Source organism: Lontra canadensis, unplaced genomic scaffold (assembly GCF_010015895.1).
Source record: "Lontra canadensis isolate GAN:19392208 unplaced genomic scaffold, GSC_riverotter_1.0 scaffold163, whole genome shotgun sequence".
NCBI classification, from domain to species: domain Eukaryota; kingdom Metazoa; phylum Chordata; class Mammalia; order Carnivora; family Mustelidae; genus Lontra; species Lontra canadensis.
The window spans coordinates 605,212-626,271 of record NW_022631157.1 but is presented as its reverse complement, the minus strand read 5'-3'; the positions used below and the strand labels follow the sequence as shown (position 1 = coordinate 626,271).

General features: G+C 38.0%; 1 protein-coding gene across 1 annotated transcript in view; it reads left to right on the top strand.

Annotated features, from left to right (window-relative positions):
* The window catches only part of NLK (nemo like kinase), a 163,840-nt gene extending 142,996 nt beyond the window's left edge, over positions 1-20,844 (top strand). Inside the window, exons 8-11 of the mRNA XM_032845389.1 lie at positions 9,157-9,243; positions 15,776-15,974; positions 16,889-16,982; positions 19,036-20,844. Of these exons, the coding sequence (XP_032701280.1) occupies positions 9,157-9,243; positions 15,776-15,974; positions 16,889-16,982; positions 19,036-19,090 (435 nt within the window). The 3' untranslated portion in view covers positions 19,091-20,844. The remainder of the gene's footprint in view (positions 1-9,156; positions 9,244-15,775; positions 15,975-16,888; positions 16,983-19,035) is intronic.
* Positions 20,845-21,060: the final 216 nt, after the last annotated feature.

The window sequence follows — 21,060 nt, the reverse complement described above, 5'->3', positions numbered from 1 at the left end:
TGAACAGAAAGACTCGGCAACTAATTTTCATGGGCTCTGCCTTGGTTTCTTTTAAATTAGTCATTTATAGGGGCGCCTGGGTGGCTCAGTGGGTTAAAGCCTCTGCCTTCTGCTCAGGTCATGATCTCAGGGTCCTGGGACCGAGCCCCGCATTGAGCTCTCTGCTCAGCAGGGAGCCTGCTTCCTCCTCTCTGTCTGCCTGCCTCTCTGCCTACTTGTGATCTCTGTCAAATAAATAAATAAAATCTTTAAAAATAAATAAAAAAAAATAAATTAGTCATTTTTATGCTCTGGTTGATCATTACATCTGATTGATCTGAGTAGCCGAGTTTGCTACTCCTCTCAAATTACCAGCCAGACATTTAGGCAGGGCCTTATGCCTTGCCCCTGCAGTTTCTCTCTCTAATTCCAGTGTGACTCCAAAGCTCCCATTTTCACATCATAGGGAGGGGGCAATGGGTTAAGTGTGTTCTCTTCTAAAACCAGTCTGAACTAGAAAAACAGAGATGTGGATGCTGGTATTTTAAATAACCCCTGTTGGTTATATCTTTCTGTTGTATTTAGTTTATAAACTGTGAAATAATTTGAGCCCTAACTCTCTTAGAAGAGCACACAGTAAGTCTTAACCTAGAGGAAGGTTCTGTATTAATGGAAGGAATTCAAAAGATCTATTATGTTCTATTTATTGGCCATTATCAGGAATATTAAAGTAATTTATCAATACTTCATTGTAAATGTGTCCTTGGAACTAGCAAAATAATTTTCCTCTTTTCCTGACCTTAGGTCAGTAAATCTTTCCTGGCTAAATGTAGCCAGTAATGAAATGTGATTAAGATCTCATACCCTGGTGCCACCCTTCCATCTCTAGAGGAATTTTAACTATTGCTAATGGTTGCCAGCTAATTAATCCTTTGTGTCAGAGCTGCTGAAGTGCAGCTGAGAGAGCAAGGCTTCCTAAGGAGTTTCCTCCCTGCCTTCTAGAACAGATCAAAATGGTAACATACTGCACCGAAGGTATCTGTGCTCTCCTTTGAGCATTCCTGGCAAGTGAGTCCTTTTCCTTCTAGAAATTTTTTAAAAACCTGTTAGTTGTAAAAACCTTAAATTTTCAATTAAATAAAAAATAGTTAAGTATCATATTACTGTCTAAAAGGAGGGAAGAAAGGAAAATATAAAGTCCTATGTTTATTTAACTAGTTAAGTAGGTTAAGATGTTAAGCAGAGGGGCGCCTGAGTGGTTCAGTGGGTTAAATAAAGCCTCTGCCTTTGGCTCAGGTCATGATCTCAGGGTCCTGGGATCGAGCCCCGCATCGGGCTCTCTGCTCAGCTGGGAGCCTGCTTCCCTCTCTCTCTCTGCCTACTTGTGATCTCTGTCTGTCAAATAAATAAATAAAAATCTTTAAAAAAAAAAAAAAAAAAGATGTTAAGCAGAATTTTTTCCTACACATTTTTACATGAACCGGCCTCTTAACAAGAATGCCTCTTAGAATTTATTTTGTTTATCATTAAGTTTTGTGATGGTCTTAAGAGAGCACCACAGCTACCACTAAATTTAAATCAGCTACTGGAGTATTTTGGTTTTGAAGAGAAGACTGGTAGGGTGGAAAGAAATTAGGTGACCATTTTTCCTCAAAGGCTAGATACTCTTTACACAAAACTTTAAAGTCTTTTTTTTTTTTTTAAGATTTTATTTATTAATTAGAGAGAGAGAGAGCATAAGCAGGGAGGAAGGGCAGAAGGAGAAGGAGAAGCTGACTGAGCAGGGATCCAGATACGGGGCTTGATCCCAGGATCATGACCTGAGCCAAAGGCAGATGCTTAACCAACTGAGCCACACAAGTACCCCAGAACTTTTAAGTCTTATCTTTAGATGCTTTTAACCAGGGCTAGAAATGGTCTCCTGAGTCAACTCTTCATGGTCTTTGAGCAGCAACCCAGGTAGACTGGTATAGAGTAAGTTATGCCTACCATATGTAATTAAATGTAAATGAACTTAGCACACTACTTAGTTCCAGTTTTTCCCCAGTATAGAACTTCAGGTTTTCATCTACATTTGCTAGTTGATCTGTATACCACTAGTGCTCTCAAGAAAGGTTAGCAGACCCTTGAAGCTCTTTACTTAGACCATCATTCAGACTCTACTTTTCCCTTTTCCACTCTCTATTCCTTCCCTTACCCCATGATGCATATCTTTTATGCCTCTTGTTGGCCTGTTAGCAGCTGTTTGAAGGTATCTCCATTCATGTTATACCTGTTTAGAGCTGAGATCGGAAGACACATACATACCCATGCCCAAGTATATTGGTATGTAGCCACTTGGATTTTTTTTTTTTTTTTAACTTTAAAAGATGAATTTGGTCCCAAATCCAGTATGGACACTATAGCTTGTGTAGTTCTGTACATGATGACTGTTCTGCAAAGAGCATAGTTCTTAGCTCAGCGCCCCACAGCAGATATATGCTCGTTTATTTCTTTGGTCTGTAGTGATGAAGAGTGCAGGCTGCGGTGGCAGTGTCAGGCTTAGCGCAGTGCACAGAATGTTGATGGTGTTCCGGGAGTTGTATGCTACAGTTTTCAGACAGACTGAATGTGAATCCTGCCTCAACTGGTAACTCATTTTGTGATCTTGGGTAAATTATTTAACCTCTGTGTGCCTCAGTTCATTCTTCTATAAAATGGGAATAAAAATGGTTCTTACCTCATTAAACTGTTATGATGATAAAGAGATAGTGCATGCCAGGAAGCATAGAATAGTGTCTGGCATTCTAAACATTTAGTAAATATTAATAAATATTACTGGTTAAAGTTACCACCCTAACATGGTGTAGCTATAGCTTGTGATCTTTTTTTTTTAAATATATACAACATTATGATCAAATGGAGTTTGTTCCAGGGATCCAAAGACAATTCACCTACAGAAAATCTATTAATGAATTTTGACATTTTAAATGAGAAAAATCATGATTATCTCAATTGATGCAAAAAAGGCATTAGATAAGGTTCAGTCCTTTTTATGTGCTACCATGATGAAAGTTCTTTACAAAAACCTGTAGATAAATTTATAGATAAGTATATGAACAAGGCAGAATGAGCTGTATTAACACATTACTAATTAAATGAGATAAAAATGCATGCACAGAGAAAAGGCCTCTAACTTTTAGAAAGGACTCAGAATTCTTTTTTTATTTAATATTTTATTTCTTTATTTGCCAGACAGAGATCACAAGTAGGCAGAGAGGGGGGGGGGGCGGTGGGGGAAGCAGACTCCCTGCTGAGCAGAGAGCCTGATGCGGGGTTCCATCCCAGGACCCTGAGATCATGACCAAAGCTGAAGGCAGAGGCTTTAACCCTCTGAGCCATCCAGGCACCCAGGACTCAGAATTCTTAATGAAGCTGCTTAGGCTATTAGAGGTCTTCCCAGGGCAAGATATACCTTACTGTACTTATACTAGATTACTGGATATAGGAGTTAGGTAAACTATATAGAAACTCATGAGGAATACTTCTAAGATGTCAATACAAGTTTTTGAGTTTGGACTATAAAAAGAAAAACTTTTTTCAAGTAGTTCCCACTTAAGTAGCTACTCAAAGTTAGATGGAAATAGCCATTCTATACTATTAATAATTATTTCTAACAATATTTAGAAGTATGCTATATACTAGTCACTGTCCCAACCACTTCTTATACATTAGTTCATTAAACCCTCACAGCACTATATACCATTTGTTCCTTTTTACAAACAGGAGATGAAGGATTACTGAGGTCAAATAATAAGCTTAAGGTCATAAGCCAGATCTCAAAAGTAGGTTTTTCTACTTCTAAAACTTATGTTCTTAGCCAGTATACACTGCCTGACACATACACCTTCACAGCAGATTTTTTTTATTAATTTCATTTATACATATGCAAGTAATGTGAGTACATGTAAAATAAAAATTTTACAGTTCGTCATCCATAGCTACCCCCCATACTGTCCCAGTCACCTCTAGATTAATGTGAGAATATCTTCCCAGACATATTTTGTTTATTTATATATATTTATATAAACAAAAATATGTCCTATTGTTTGTTGGGACTTCTTAAAAAATACAACCATACATATACATAAGGAGAATCTAATTGGCTATTTTCTTAGAGTACAGATTACTGTCTCAAATTAATTTTCTTGTGTGCTTGATTAATAAACATATTCCCATGGGTGCCTGGGTGGCTCAGTGGGTTAACCCTCTGCCTTTGGCTCGGGTCGTGATCTCAGGGTTCTGGGATTGAGTCCCGCATTGGGTTCTCTGCTCGGCAGGGAGCCTGCTTCCCCATCTCTCTCTGCCCCTCTGCCTACTTGTAATCTCTCTCTGTCAAATAAATAAATTAAAATCTTATTTAAAAAAAAAAAATATATATATATACACACACACACACATACTCCCAGACAGTTTGTCAGGACTCTTTTCGGTGAAACTCAATTAAAACTGGCTTAAGCAAAAAAGGGAACTTACTGGCTCATAGCACTTTTCATATGAAGTTGTTGATCTACAGCTGACTCAGTCTTTGCTGGATTTAAGTAGTCAAGTGATGTTCCGAGCCAGGAATCTGATTCTTCTCTGTTTTGTTTTCCTGTGTGTTGGCTTCATTTTCAGAGAAGCTTTCTTTTCCCCTGTGTGTTTGTAAAAATGGAACCAGTGGTCCAGACCTATGTTCTACTAGCGTATCAGTCCTTCAGGAAAGAGCTAGAAAAAATATTTGGAAGGTCTCTGATTCAGTTATGAGTATGTTTGGTTATGAGAAATAGAAAATCTTGCTTATTATGGTTTAAAGACATAAGGGTTCATTTTTTTCTCATATCAAGAAGTCCAGAAGTTTGCAGTCTGGAGCTGGTATAGCTGCTCAATTTACGTCATCAAGGACCCAGGGTTTTTTTTCTTTCTTTCTGCTCTGCCATCTGAGGAATATTGATTTCATACCCTCTAGCTTATCTCCTCCTGGCCACAAAATGACTGTAGCTTGAAATCGTATTCACATTCCTAGCAAGAAAGTGGAGGAAAGAGGGAACACTAGTGCTATCTGTCCCTTTTATTAGGAAAGGATATTTTTCCAGAAGCCTGCCTAGCAAGGTTCTGCTTCTATGTCATTGTCTAGAACTGTGTAATATGTAACCTCCCAGATGTTAAACAAGCTTTAAAAAAAAAAAAAATGAGTGTTTCCTATTTTCTGTAATAAAGGTAGGTAAAGGAGAAGAGGACTGGGGTGGGTATGTGTTGGATTAGCCAGTCCGTTGGCTATCTTCTGTTTTAGAACCTGTATCTTTCCCAGAGTCAGTCAAAGGTGTTCAGGGGAATATTTCATTTGATTGGCCAAGCCTGGGTCAGATGCCCATCCTTGGAATTGAGAGATTGAAATCAAGTTCAGCCCTTTGATTTATGAGCAAAGAGGGAGTGGTGTTCGGTATTTTTGTTTGTTTGTTTGTTTCTTTTCTACAGCTCAGAATCTTGGATGAATGCAATCTTAGTTGCCAGGACCCAAGTATCTTTTAAAGTAGATACTTGGGAGGGGCGCCCAGGTGGCTCAGTTTTTGGGCGTCTGCCTTCCGCTCAGGCATGATCCCAGGGTCCTGGGATTGAGCCCTGCATCAGGCTCCCTGCTCAGCAGGAAGCCTGCTGCTCCCTCTCCCACTCCCCCTGCTTGTGTTTCCTCTCTCACTGTGTCTCTCTCTGCCAAATAAATAAATAAAATCATTAAAAATAAAACAAAAAAATAAAGTAGATACATGGGGCACCTGGGTGGCTCAATCAGTGAAGCCGCCAGCTCCTGATTTCAGTTCAGGTCATGATCTCAGGATCTCAGGATCGTGGGATCAAGCCCTGCATTGGGCTCTGCGCTCAGCACAGATTCTGTGTGAGATTCTCTCCCTCCCCCTCTCCTCTTCTCACTTGTTCTAAAATAATAAAATATTTAAAAGAAGAAAAGAAAATAGATACTTTTTGAGGCACTGACTTACTGGTAGGATTGAAAACACTATTATCAGCCCTTAGTCCTTCTGTTCATCTCTTTTAAGGTTTAGATTTTCCTTTTTCCTCAGATTGCTCCAACTAACCGTGACAGAAATGCATGTAATATTTTCGTTAAAGTGAAAGTGGTTCTGTCTCCTGACAGGAACCATATCTTACATTTAATAGATTATGTTAGAGAGTTCATTCAATTCAAACTAATTATTTTTCAGGTCGGGATTTCTTTTATATAATCCCCGCGTGCTCACCATATAGTGCACTGCACATTGTGCATACTTAATTAACGTTGCTGACTGATGATCACAGCTTTTTTCCCACTGGCTAAAAACTTACAGAACAGGACTCAAATGGCCAAGCCAGCCTAGTCAACTCTATTGTGGTGACCAGCACTCTGCCCTTGGCTTATGATGACTGTGACATATAATTTAGGGCCCCTCATCCAGGTCCAGAAGCTCATCCTTGCTTCATTTCACTGACAGTTAATCATAGTCATTAATGGAGGACTCTTTATAACCCTTCCCATCCTCGTGATTCAGCACTGGCGCCCACTCACTCCTACATTGCTACGTGGCTTATAAACTTGCAAAACGAACAGAAAATGGACTGGCATGTCTTGGAAAAAGTAATATCTGTGAATGCTGGGGGAATTGACAAAAACTTTTTCCCAAATGAAGTATTTAGGGCATATTTCTAAGCATTCTGTTTTTTCATTCAAATTGATTCTGTTGTGCTTGACTGAGAAATATGAACTTCTTATCTAGTTCTGATACCTTGTGCCCAGCTGGTTTCAGCCATAATGGCTGATGAATTAGAGGGGAAGAAAATGGAATTAGATATTTGGCATCTCTAGTACAGCATCTTTCCCATGGAGCCAGTGCTAGGAACTAAATTATTAGTGGTTATCCTTCTGGAGAGGTATTGGCATAACTGAACTGACTTCTTTTTCTCTGTGCCCCTTCTGAACGTGCAACACAGAAAAGGAGAAAACATAAGATGATGGTTCGAGGCTGTGGTGAAACTTAGCCTTATTTTTAGTGTGTTGTTAGGGTGTAATTCTATAAAGAAAGATAAGATGGGAGAGGGTGTAAAATTTCAGGTTACCTTAACATCCACTCATATGATTTTCACAAGCTCCTCATGTATCCAGTTGTCCTCGTGTCTTAACAAATTTTGCCTTCTAATTTGTCCTCTATTCTCCATCCTCTAGAACTGTTTGTTCATATGTTTTCCTTGCCCATCCAAGACCCAATATTCATCTTTGTTACTCCAACATCTAACCCAGGCCCTGGCATTTTGTGCATGGTAAATGATTAACAATGCTTTGGATCAGTAGGCTGATCTGTGCCAGTACAATCTAATAGAAGAGAAAGCTGAGGTTCTAGCAACTTACTTGACCATAGTGATGGCAAAGTTAGAATTGGAACCCACCTGTTCTAGTACTCATCCCAGTGTTCCTGACCCTGACCCTGACCTTAAGCTATAACACCATCTATAGATGTTATACATGATATAACATCTATAACACTAAATTCACTTGGAAAGTGGAAAGGAGGGGTGCCTGGGTGGCTCAGTGGGTTAAAGCCTCTGCCTTCGGCTCAGGTCATGATCCCAGGGTCCTGGGATCGAGCCCTACATCGGGCTCTCTCCTCTGCAGGGAGCCTGCTTCCTCCCCTCTCTCTATCTCTGTCTGCCTCTCTGCCTACTTGTGATCTCTGTCTGTCAAATAAATAAATAAAATCTTAAAAAAAAAAAAGAAAGAAAGTGGAAAGGAGGGGCTCCTGGCTGGCTCAGTTGGTGGAACGTGTGACACTTCAGGTTTGTGGGTTTGAGCCCTGTGTTGGGTGTAGAGATCACTAAAAAAATAAAATTTAAAAAAAAAATTATTTTTAAAGATTTTATTTATTTATTTGACAGAGAGAGATCACAAGTAGGCAGAGAGGCAGGCAGAGAGAGAGGAAGGGAAGCAGGCCCCCTGCTGAGCAGAGAGCCCGATGCGGGACTCGATCCCAGGACCCCGAGATCATGACCTGAGCCGAAGGCAGCGGCTTAACCCACTGAGCTACCCGGGCACCCTAAAAATTATTTTTTAAAAATATTTTTTTTTTAAGTGGAAAGAAGATATTTGCTTATGGTGAGATATTTTGGTAAGAATTGGCTGAAATTTGGCTGCTAACCTGCATAAACCATTGAAAAGGACCAGCTATTTACGACAAACCAAGAATCAGAATCTTTAAAAAAATATCAGATTACTTCATTTTACACAATAAAGAAATTGTTAGGGGAAATATGTAAAGTAAGTTGTCAATCAAAACCTCCACACTCTCCACATGCCACTCCTTGACTAATGTAGATAATTTCAGGACTACCATAGACTTAAATATTTTTAACAAGAAATTCTTCTCTATTGGCAAACAAATATTTGAGTGCCAATTGTAAATGGGTTCTGTGCACATAACCCTTTTTCTGTCATAATCCTATCGCGTTTCCTATAATTTTTGAGCTAAAGTGAACTTCAGAGATCATTTAGTCCAACCATCTCCTTCTGTGCTTCAGAATACTGGGATTCTCACATGTTGATTTATCCAATTGGTTAGTGAATGAGAGCCTCATCTCATCTTATCTCTGTTAGTCCTTGATCCTGCAGAAAACTTCTATGAGGTAAATAATTCTCTCCCGACGATTCTGAGACACTTTGCTGCTATTCTTACTGGGTTTTTACTATGTGGCTTTGTTGGAAATAGGCGACGTGTAAGACAGAGTTCACCTGCACAGATTCCATGCTTGACTTTGCACGTACCTGTGGTTTTAAATATTTTTGCCTCCCAATCCCAGGCATGTTTGGTCTTCCCTTCTTGCCTGAGCATTTACAGTATAAGACTAACAGGAGCACCATATTTACAGGATTAGCCTTCATTTTTTGTAGGTTCCTTTGTGAGCTAACCTACAATAGGTAATCCTGCAATATAAAATATTCTACTGGAAGTCAGTAACAGTTGCTGCTTCTGAAGATTGGTTAATGAGGGGAATACCCCTTCCCTTTGAGGTTATACATATATGCACACAACTTTTGAGCTGGATACTTGTAATAAATTGGCTGTATTCTCTATCTACGTACACAGAGACTCACATATTTTAATTCTTCATTTCTTGCAGCCATCTCTTCCTGTACTTTATACCCTGTCTAGCCAGGCTACACATGAAGCTGTTCATCTCCTTTGCAGGATGTTGGTCTTTGATCCAGTAAGTAGTGTTTATTTTTATATTGTTTTAATGTATTAAAAATACATGTGTTCTAAGAAAAACATACTGGCTTTAAATAGATGAGCAATGTAAAGGATGACTTTTCAAAGATAAACTTCAGTCCCCAGTTTTGTGTGTACCACTGTGCTCACTCACTGCACAGAAGTTTGATTATTAACACATAAACATCTAGGTGAAAAGAGATAAGGAACTGCACCATCCTTATTTATCTCAGGATTTGAAAAAAGTTTGACGCCAAGGTAAATCAGGAGAAAGGAATTTTAACATTCTTGGAAAAAATCTGCCCATTATATTGCATAAGGAACTGTTGACTTATTTGGTGGTTGAGATGGTAGCTTTATCAAATGCCATTTGTAGTCTTGACTCTTCTGGGACAAAGTTCAGGTCTTCATTTACCTATTCATCCAAAGAGTATTTATTACTCATCTCTGTTCTGGTAACTATTGCCAAAGAAGACTCAAAAATGAAAACATTTAGAAAAGAACGTCTTACTTGCCGAGAGTATAAGAATTCCTCAAGTACAAACACAGCAGGTATTTAAAGAGGGAAAAACCACCAAAGTACCATTTATGAAATTTACATTGGTATGTTCATAATGAGAAAACAGCTGCATTTCAGGGGACGGAGTGAATTTTTTCTTCATTTGTTGTTTATTTTTTGGTTTCCATTTGTTTACTTCAGCATGTGAGGTGCCCATGATATGGGAAGCAAAACAGAGTGGCCCTTCTTGTTTCCACAACCCCTCCCTGTGGCCAAGCTTCTACCATTGAGGACAGTTTCCAGCACATCACTTGCTCAGTGAGCTAGTGATTTAGTGTCATTAGTTTGATTTTTTTGTTTTATTTGGCAAGCCTGTCTACATAGCTAAACTATTTATACAACAGATGTTAATACCTAAAGACCTTTTACATATTTTTTATATATCTTTTGTGGTTAACAAAACTAGAACCACATGAATTTCAAGCGTCAGAGGTCATTTCTGTATGCCTCTAGACAATATATAACAAATATATTTTGTATATTAGTATATAATAAATAAATTATAATAAAGGCCCTGAGGTTAAATTTTATGTTTATGTGTCAGAAGTATGTTACTCTTTTTATTCTATTAAGATTGAGAACCAAGAACCACGTGATTCACCGGTACCAACTTTTATTTGCAGTACTTAGAGCTGTTAGCTGTCCTATTTCTCTGAGATCCCATGATAATTAATGATCCTGTCCTGCCAGGAATTCATAATCTTTACAGCCCTAAGGCTGGAATTTCCTAAGCCACAGAGTGGATACCAGGCATGTTTTCCTGGGAGGCCTTTTACACATCAGTTCTACACATGAAATGTCCTTTTTCCTTAAGAGTGGGATTGTCACACCTAATTAAAATGAAGCTTTTGGTGTGTTCATAGTTATACATTAGGTTTATCTATAAGAAGGAGGTAAGATTTATCTGATAAAAAAATAAGAGGATCAATTCTTACTGGGCCTATGCAAATAACTCCATGGTTATTTTTAAAAAAAGAATTCCATTAACATACCCCATGTAATATTTACCCATTTTTATCATTGTCTTATAGAACAAGGCCAAAATATATTATTATTTATTAAAATATATATTAAATATATAAAATATATATAATATTATTTATTTACCAAAATATTTATTTACAGAATCATTTTTAAATTGGCCTGATGCTTTATTAGTTTATGACTGATATTAAGGATTCTTTTCTTTCTAATTCTGAGGGTTCAATTAGAAATAGATAGCATTTTTAAAGAGTGTTTCTGATTTTAACCTGTTAAATTGAGGCTTGATGCTTTATTAGTTTATAACTGATATTAAAGATTCTTTTCTTTCTAATTCTGAGGGTTCAGTTAGAAATAGATAGCATTTTTAAAGAGTGTTTCTGATTTTAACCTGTTAAATTGAGGGCTAGAGATACATTAAGAAGAAAAAAATGAGGTTTTAAAAAATATCCATTAAAAATAGAACATCAGCCATAATTAAATCACTTTATTTAGTCCGGTTAGTCTGAGATAATTATTTAATTACTTTACTGATCTTGGGTTAAGCATGTGTCTGCTCTTGGACTGACACATTCTGAAATCCTGACTCAGTTACTTGATTTAATCTAGGTGATGGCTGTCTGTGGTGATAATACCAGCTGTTCCCATAAGTTTATGTCCTGAATTTAGTAGTCAGGAGTACCTGGTGTAACAGTCCTTTACTGAGGTTCTTGTGATGTTTCTCATGGGAAATTTAATTCCTTAGCTTGTAGTAGAAGTCTTTAGGCAAATAAAAGGAGAAACCAGAAACCACTAAAGGATAAGGTGAAGGGCTCTGGTTCTTTTATTCTAATAATATCAATAGTGTTGGAAAGGATGGGTTGTAGTAATCAGTTTATAAAGGTGTAATTAACTATTAACTCAAATAGTGAAGGCATTAAACAAATCTCCAGAGACTTTATCTAAATGCAATAAATAGTTACAAGCAGTATTTTTAAAGCACAGCAATAATTATTAGGAAGTTAGACAAAATTATTCACTTTTTTCTCTTGCCAAATATATCTGTTATCTTGCATAAACATCTTCCTATCATCACATACTCTTTTATACTCTTTACAAAATACATATTACTTTAACCCAAAGATACTTGCACATCTTTTTTAACTGTTTATTGATGGCTCCTCTATGATATATTAATGAAGAGTCTTTGTATATTAAAATTATGTTGTCCAGATATCCCAACGACTGTCTATTAACTCAAATTAATTATTGCCAAGGTCTTAATATTAACTAAGAATCAGATTAAAATTTAAGTTGACAAATGAAGTCCTTATGAATTGTAACATTCTAAAAACTAATTTCTTTAAAAATTAATTAATTTAAATAAAAACGAATTTCTTTTTAAAAGCACATTACCTGTTATCATTCATCTAATGTAGTTGAATACATAATTTTGCAATTCTGTAATCTTACACAAAGGGATATTAGTTTATCTGACTAACAAAATCAGTGGGAAAAAAATTAAATTCAAAATGATTAGACTTTTTGTGAGAAAACAAACCCAAAATTTATAGAATATTGTGATGGCATTATGTGTACATGGCAGTAAAATCAGAAAGAAAACAGAGATTTTAAAATATTTATAACTATTAACTCAGACTGATTTGTCCAGAGTCACCTTGCATAGTAATACCATATGACCTCTTTATCTTATACAATTATATACTAGATATTAAAACTTTTTTAAGTTAAGAGAAATATTTTGCTTTTTACTTTGTAAGCTACTAAACCAAGAATATTATTTTAATTCACAGTTAAAGCTTTATTTAATCTTTGAGTTACAGCTTTTTTTTTTTTTTAAGATTTTATTTATTTATTTATTTATTTGAGAGAGAGACAGAAAGAGCAGGAGGCGAGGAAGAGGGACAAGCAGACTCCACGCTGAGGGCAGAGCCTAACACAGGGCTCAATCCCAGGACCCTGAGATCATGACCAGAGGTGAAATCAAGAGTCAGACACTTGACTGACTGAGCCACCCAGGCACCCCTACGAGTTACAACTTTAGCAAGAAAAAATTTCTAAATAGCCAATACATTTAATACATAAAGAAGAATAGTGTTTTAAAAATCTTTTCATTTCTTTGTATATGTCTTTAATGTGTTGATATTGGTTCTCAAAACCAGTTAGAATAGGAATTTGCCCCATTAGCTTTTTAAGAGATCTCATAACATGATATTATTAACTCCCCTCAGAGGTATACAAAGTACATTAATGTGTTTGCTTAGAAATATTTTTTATTTGTAAAATGGAAATTTTTATTAACTCTTCAGAACTAAAAGAACCACAATTCTGATGAAGCAACAAAATCTAGGGTAGAAACAAGTGTCCACATCTATTATAAATGTTGATCAGTTAAACAACGTGTGTACAATATGTCATTAAGAATATATATGAACATGGGACGCCTTGGTGGCTCAGTCAGTTGAGTGTCTGTATCTTGATTTTGACTCAGGTCATGATCTTGGGGCCCTGGGATCGAGCCCCAAGTCGGGCTCTGTTGCTCAAGCAGGGAGTCTGCTTCTCCCTCTTTCTCTGCCCTTCCCCCAACTTGTACATGCACGCACACATGCTTTCTCTCAGATAAATAAATCTTTATATATATATAGAGAGAGAGAGAACACAATTAAGCACCACTAGGTCCTTCCAAAGAACATTATTGAAAAATCTGAGTAATTTTGTGATCCCTTTTTCAATTTAGTAAAGCAGTTTTTCTTTTCAGTGTTCATACCCTTTCCAAAATGACAGTCTCCTTTCTTTGCAGAAGTTCTAAAGAGACATTAATTTATTTAGAAAAATGAAAGCTGATCATTGATTGCATGCTAAGGATTTGATTTACTTTTTGTTCAAAGACTTCTCTTAGGTAAAATACTTTAGAGGACCCCATGTTGGTGCACACAGAACGTTCAAACACAGAGCATGCTATCAGTCATTGGGATAACACCAAAATCTTTTCAAACCTGCATGCTGGAATTTTAGGAAATATCAGAATCCACAGACAAAAAAAAAAACTAACAGGAAAACCAGATTCCAGCTGCTGGTGGCAGCTGAGATGACCCAATTTCTGACATCTGCCACCTGACAGAAATGACTTAATGGTCAGATGATAAACTTAAAACCCAGATTCACCCACTGCTAACACCTGTGTGTTCACAGTTGGCCATGCTCAGTCAGAAACAGAAATAGATTTGTCCAAGAACCAGCTCTAGTATGCAGAAGCCAAGGAGCTTAGTCCCTCACATGAGACCGGCCAGGGTCACTGAGGATTCCCAAGGGGCCCGGTCCCAGGCACAATGTACTGTCTAGCCAGCTTGTTTCCTTTGGTTCTGACAATAGACCTTTATCCCAGTGAAACCTCTAGGAATAGCTGGATCCATTTAGAAAAAAAAAAGAAGAGAGGCGCCTGGGTGGCTCAGCGGGTTAAGCCTCTGCCTTCAGCTCAGGTCATGATCCCGGGGTCCTGGGATCGAGCCCCGCATCGGGTTCTCTGCTCAGCAGGGAGCCTGCTTCCCCCTCTCTCTCTGCCTGCCTCTCTGCCTACTTGTGATCTTTCTCTCTGTCAAATAAATAAATAAAATCTTTAAAAAAAAAAAAAGAAAAAGAGAAAAAAAGAAGAAGCTTACTTGCTAAGAGTACCAGCGAGTCAAGCTTCAGAAGGGCTGGATCACCAGTTATACCATATGACAGGTAGTGGAAGAAACAAAACCAAGGTTGTCAAGTTTACATTCGTCTGTTCATGGTATATAAACAGCAGCTTTCTTTTGTGATTATCATATCCTGAAAAGTCATGACATGCCTTTTAACATCAGCAAAAAATTAGAAGTGTTTTTAGGGAAACCAGGTTTATGGGAAATAGTTAACATTTTGTTATTTGGGGGACCAGAACCAGTCAGGATGATCCATTTATTTTTGGTTTGAGCACCAAATGGTTTCCTTTGTTTTTAATTGTGTTGTGTATGAAGTGGGAAAGAGTGTCCATTTTTGTTACTCTGTACTGAATCCATCCTTAAATTCTTTAAAATGTACATGTATGTCCACTAAGCTAAAAAGAAGAGCAGGGTTGTTTCTTTTTTTTTAATGGAGAAATGATTTTATGATTTATGTAAACCTGAACCTACTACATGAAGTATTCTGATCTGAAGTGCTAGAAAACCACAGGCCACTTTGCCGGGGGTCCCGGCCAAGGGGAGCGTTCCCGGAGCAGAGTTGAGGGACGGGTTGAGGCCGCGCGTCTGCCTCCGTCTATTCGGGCTGCTGGGGCCCAAAAGGGTGGTGCTGACCTCTGCAGGAGAACGAAGATTTCTCTCCCTCGGAAGCTTGTCCGTGGCGCCTAAAGGCACGTTTTGCGCCGGGAAGGGAAGGGGAGTCCTGGCGAGGGACTCAGGGTTCCCCAGGTGGAAGCCCCGAGGAAGCCACGGTGTTGGCTGTCAAAACATGGCAGTCAGACGTTATCTGCCGCCTGACCCCAGCAGTTCCCCATAGGCGTTTGCCCTAAGTTCAGTTGGCATTCTAAGAGAATAAAAGTTTCAAGCAACTTTGTAAAATTGCCACTGTGATCACATCTCTACCAAATGCTGAAACACATTTAGAAAATATAACTGTTATTTAAAATGTAAACTTATCCCCTCCAAAGCTTTGCATATTTAAATGTCATGGTATTTGCCATTTTTGATCATGCATATATCTATTTCAAGGTAGGAACTCTTCGGGATCTTAGCAGAGTCACTTCTAAATGCTTTCTGGTGGTGTCTGGTGGTTGGTTGTCCTACGTCATATACTCACTCTGCTGCTGCATTAACGTGCCTCTGCGTTCAGACATCCTTCTTTATACAAGACACACTATAAATTAGGGATAAGCTGTGAGAAGCAGTCACTGTGTCTTAATGAAAGATCCTGTGTGGACAGTCATGTTTATCTGTAGTGTTGATGTGCTGGTCTCTAAATTTGATTTCAGTCCAAAAGAATATCCGCTAAGGATGCCTTAGCCCACCCCTACCTAGATGAAGGCCGACTACGCTATCACACGTGTATGTGTAAATGTTGCTTTTCCACCTCTACTGGAAGAGTTTATACCAGTGACTTTGAGCCCATCACCAATCCCAAATTTGATGACACTTTTGAGAAGAACCTCAGTTCTGTTCGACAGGTTAAAGGTGAGTATCATTTTTGGCCTCCGGCCAGGCAGGATGAATAATAACATTTTCCATTATGTGGCTGTGAAAAACTGAGTCTGGATGGTGACCAAAGTTCCTCCGTATGTTTATTTTACAACCTTGCATATAGCTGTTTGTCCAGGGCATATATGCCAAGAAAGCTATGTGTGTTATAAAAACAGATTTAATATTGCATCCAATGAAGGGTCAGGCAGAGCAGCTTTTCAGACTGACTTGTTTAGTGAGTGTGAGACTCAAAGCAGATAATATGTATTCACTCAGTGTAATTTCATTGCATGAAACATGTTGGACTTTTTTATATAACGTGCAAATTTTAGGAAGGATAAACACCCACTGAGGGAATCATTCCTTGAATGATCACAAGAGAGGAGAATTTCCAATAATCCACTCGTAAAATTCCCTGACACGATCTCCTGCTGGGGTGGAGATGGAGGTTAATGACACCCAAAATTCTGAATTATATTAGACATTTTAGGGCGTTTTAGAAGAGGTAAACAGCCCAAAACTATGAACCTAAACAACTGTGGGGTTTTTTTTAAGTGATTTTCAAAAGAGCAATAATTACCATCAACGTAGAAAATCGATTCATAAGGCCAGCTCTGTGGAATCACTGTCAAATTTGTAGACCATTTTACTCATCCCTTGGATGGAGTTTTAAACCCATATAAATGCCATTTGGTCAGGGGGGTGGGGAAGTTGCCTGTGTTTAGCAGTCACTGTCACTTTGGTTTCAGGAAAGTTCCACTGGATCCTGACTTATACATGATCTGTGTGCTTGACCTCACAAAACCAGTGGGAAATGCTGTTTGCAGATGGTGGCCAGTTAGCTGAGAGTCTAGTGCTCACAGGCCTGCAGATTGGCATGGATTGTATGATGTTTCTTTTCTCCACAGAAATCATTCACCAGTTCATTTTGGAACAGCAGAAAGGAAACAGAGTGCCTCTCTGCATCAACCCGCAGTCTGCTGCTTTTAAGAGCTTTATTAGGTAACTATATGTATGTAATTCTTACTTTCTTGTTACTAAAAGGATGTCATTGTGATTTGATTATTCAGCATATTTCTCTTTTTATTTAGATTAGATAATACAGACAAAAACAAGGTTTCTTTTACGAGTTTTGACTTTAGTCAAAAGCAAGTAAAAAATGTGAGCATTGGTTTCTACACTGATGCCCCTTCATGGGGGTTGATTGGGTGGTGGTGGGGGTGCTTTGGCAGTTTTGTTCACAGATGACCGCTCTGCTCACTGCTTGTGCACGTGCATAGGGTTCCTCCTGCAGCAGCAGCATGGCGGCCACTGCCCTCGAAGTAGACGTGGTCATCTTGGTTCCCACTACCATCCCCACCACCTTAATAATAATGCAAGCAAGATGATTTTATAGGTAGAGTGCTGGTGTGTCCTATCTAGAGTTTTGTTTAAAGAGCTTCATAGCTGCTGACAAGTCTCATTCACTTTGTCTCCCACCCTGTCCTTTCCTTCTCAGTGTCTTTTTCCCTATTGCTTGCATCAATTAAGGTACAGCCAGGAGGAAGCACACCAGTAATGTGAACAGGGAAAATTTAGTAGTGAGAAGTATTAACTAGGAAAAGATGGTTAAATTCCAAAAGGTGCATAAGAAGATTCTGGAGGGCCCCAAAGTAGCAAATGCAGAAAGCAGGTACTCCCTCTAGACTAAGGAAGAATGAACAAGGAAGATATTAAGAATTTGGAGAAGGACCCTCCACCCAAGGCTAATAAAATTTGGACCTCTTTGTAGAGGATATGACTGCCACAAAAACACACAGAGCTTGAGGGTGGTGAAGAAACTTTGCAAAAGGTGTGGGCAGAACTGGTCCATCAGAGAGGCCTGCTGGGTTGCAGAGAAACTTGCCAGAAAGTTTGGGTAGGACAAAACCGGGCCTTCCACGTCAAAAAACCACTCCAGAACCAGGAAGGGAAGCTGCTTCCTGATGCTGTGGCCTTGCAGTGTCCTTCCAGCATAAGCCAGGTGACAAAGGATAACTGTGAGTAGGGTCTGGCTCCAGTATCACAAAGCAGGACAGAGAGGGGTGGATTTAGATCTGAGAGGCCACACTCTTCCTCCTTTCTTCTCCACCTGCCTTTCTGCCTTTCCCTCTTCTTCTTGCTTCCCTTTTAATTGGCCTTGACATGATGTTGAAGTTGATTAAAGTTATTAAATCAAGGTCAAGAATTTTTGTTTAGAATTTTTCTAATCAGAGTGACTTTCATTTCTTCCATGTATTTTTCTGTGGAAAGAAGGAATTAGGTTGCATTTTTACCTTTCTGTGGTTCAAAATTACTTTATTATTTTCCCCTAAGAGTTAGTGACCCAGTCAATCATGTGTTTTAATACCTTTCAGGTGCAAGTTATTCATTATCCTGGGCCCCTGGGAAGCAAAATGGTTACACACACACCCTCAAGTTTATAATCTAGTTAGCAAAATTAGACAGATACGTGAAATTACTGAGAAAACTGATCTGTGGATAACAAATGCTAAATGATGATCCATTACTGTTGAATTCATACTTCATAAAAGAGTGCCTGTAAGGCTCATTCACATAGGTTCCCACTTAAAGTCACTGTATTTTGAGAGGCTGCTTTTAAATGGATAATTCTGCGTCCCTTGAGGTTATTTTCTTGGTTGATTATAGATATTATTGTAATACCTTCCACCTACTTCATATTACAAAGTAGGCACGGTAGAAGGCACTTTACCTACATTATCTCATGTATTCATCACTGTCTTCCAAGATGGATGGCAGGCATCATCCCTTTCCAAAAGAGAATTATGCTCGGCCTCCCACCTCGAGTAAATGACTTGTCATCTTTAAGCCCATCACTGCTGCCTCACTTATCAATACAGATTCTTGAATGAACAATGTGGAACAAATGCAGCTTTAGAGAAGTTAAACAAATAAAAATCCAGAAATGGACTTTATAATTTTTTTAAAGGAAGAGAGGAAAACACACAGCGTTGACTCATCCTCTTGCCCTTTGTGGTGTCACACCTGGTTTCACTGTGTCTCCATTTTTTTCCAGTTCCACTGTCGCCCAGCCGTCTGAGATGCCCCCATCTCCTCTGGTGTGGGAGTGACGGTGGAAGATAATATACTACTGAAGATGTAATGTAGCTTTCCACTGGAGTCTGGGATTTGCAATTCTGGAGGTTAATCATGCTTGTACTGTAATTTTACTAATGAAGTTTTAAATTAACAACCACTACTTGTATGATATGAATAATATTTAGAAATGTTACTAGACTTTTAATCTTGTAAAGTGGTTGTGCTTTTAGAAGAAAAATATTTTACCCAGAGTTGCACATGTTTTATGAATTTAGTGCAGCTGTTATGGCTCACCTCAGAACAAAAGAGAATTGAACCAAATTTGGGATTTTGGGGTTTTGTGTTTTTGTTTTGTTTTGTTTTTCTTTTTTTAAAATGAAGTGAGATTGTTCACACACACACACACACACACACACACACAGAGGACAGTCGTACATTTTGATATTTGAGCCATTCCTGAAAATTTGGGGTTTTCTAAAACAAAAGAATCTAGAAACCTTGCCTGCGACCAATCATGGAGCCACATGAGCTGATCGTGGCTGCACCTGGGGGGGTGGGGGGTGGGGCATGCCACCTAATGATCAAGCCCTATAATTAGCTTCTCATTAGAGCCGTGACGGTGATGTGTGCTGTCTAAAATCCAATGTTGTGGGTAGAGAGAATGAGTTTGTGACTAGGAGAGACTAAACTTCTGTTTTCCTTACCCAGTATAAATATATATATATATATTTAATCTATTTTTATTAGAAGTTTTTCTGCTCTTTCTTACATAAAAGAACCCCCAAGCATGCATCTTTCATGTGTGTAAATAATTCATTTCTGGGCTAATTTCAAAAGAATCCCAACATTGCTGTATAGAGAGAGAACTAGCTTGCACATTTTAGGTCTGTGAAATTTTGTGAGACTTTTCCTGCACTGGACAGTTAAAAAATAAATAAATAAAGACAAAAACAAATTTTTAAAAATTTTAAAGCCACAAAAAAAGGCACATAGGGAATTATGTCAAATGTGTTTGTGTCCTTAGGCAAAGCTGTGGGAGTCTTGAAATGTCACAGTAGTAAATAACTTATTACTTTTTGACAAATTTTTTTTTCTGTTGGAACACTGAATTCTTCTGTGCATATGTATATATGAATACAAATTGAAGGCCTCTACCTCCTGGAGTTATACAACTTGGCTTGTTTACCTCCACATGCTGATGATGACTATTTTTTTTTTTTTTTAAGTTCAATGTGGAGACTTGAAACTTGAATGTCCCTTCCAACTTTTATATTAAAAATAAAAAGACAAGAAAATTGAAGATCGTTTTTCACCTGTACAAGGAATACTAATGGATCGTCTTAAAATTGGTCTAGGAAAAAACCTTGGTGTGTGTTATGGACAATTAACTGTTAAAGTTATTGTAAGTTATCTGTATTTAGCAGAGTATTTTCATCTTGAGTGATCTGAGCTGAATTTGAAGACTATTAATAAGTTATGTTTGGAAGTTTTAACTTCAATGAAGTAATTATTTGCTGTGAAAGAAACAAACATTGAATTACTAAACAAAGATGGTGCAATATCTTTGTTTTTTTTTTATGAGGCTCCTGAGAATCAACCCAACTGAAGCATTTCAATTCACTTGAATGAGAAACGTGTTTAGTATCAAAAGAGCCCAAGAAGACACTGGTGTGAAAGGTACAATCTCAGAGGTTGGTCAATTACCGTGGCACACTTACTGGTCACTTTGTACAATGTAGATTTGAAGTACAGTGGTGAAAACATTAAATGTGACATTTGAAAAAGATGTGTCATCCTATTTCTTTTAATTCTTTTGTTTTCTCTTCAGTACAGCTTTCATTCCTGATTTTGCAGTTTTAAGACATTTCTTATTTTTCTTATTTTTATTTTGATCTTTGAGGAAATTAATTACGGTTTTTGAAATTCTTCCCAGAAACTTTACATTGCCAAAAATGTACCAAAAACTTACTTAAGCAATATTAAAGATATTTTGAGTCATATA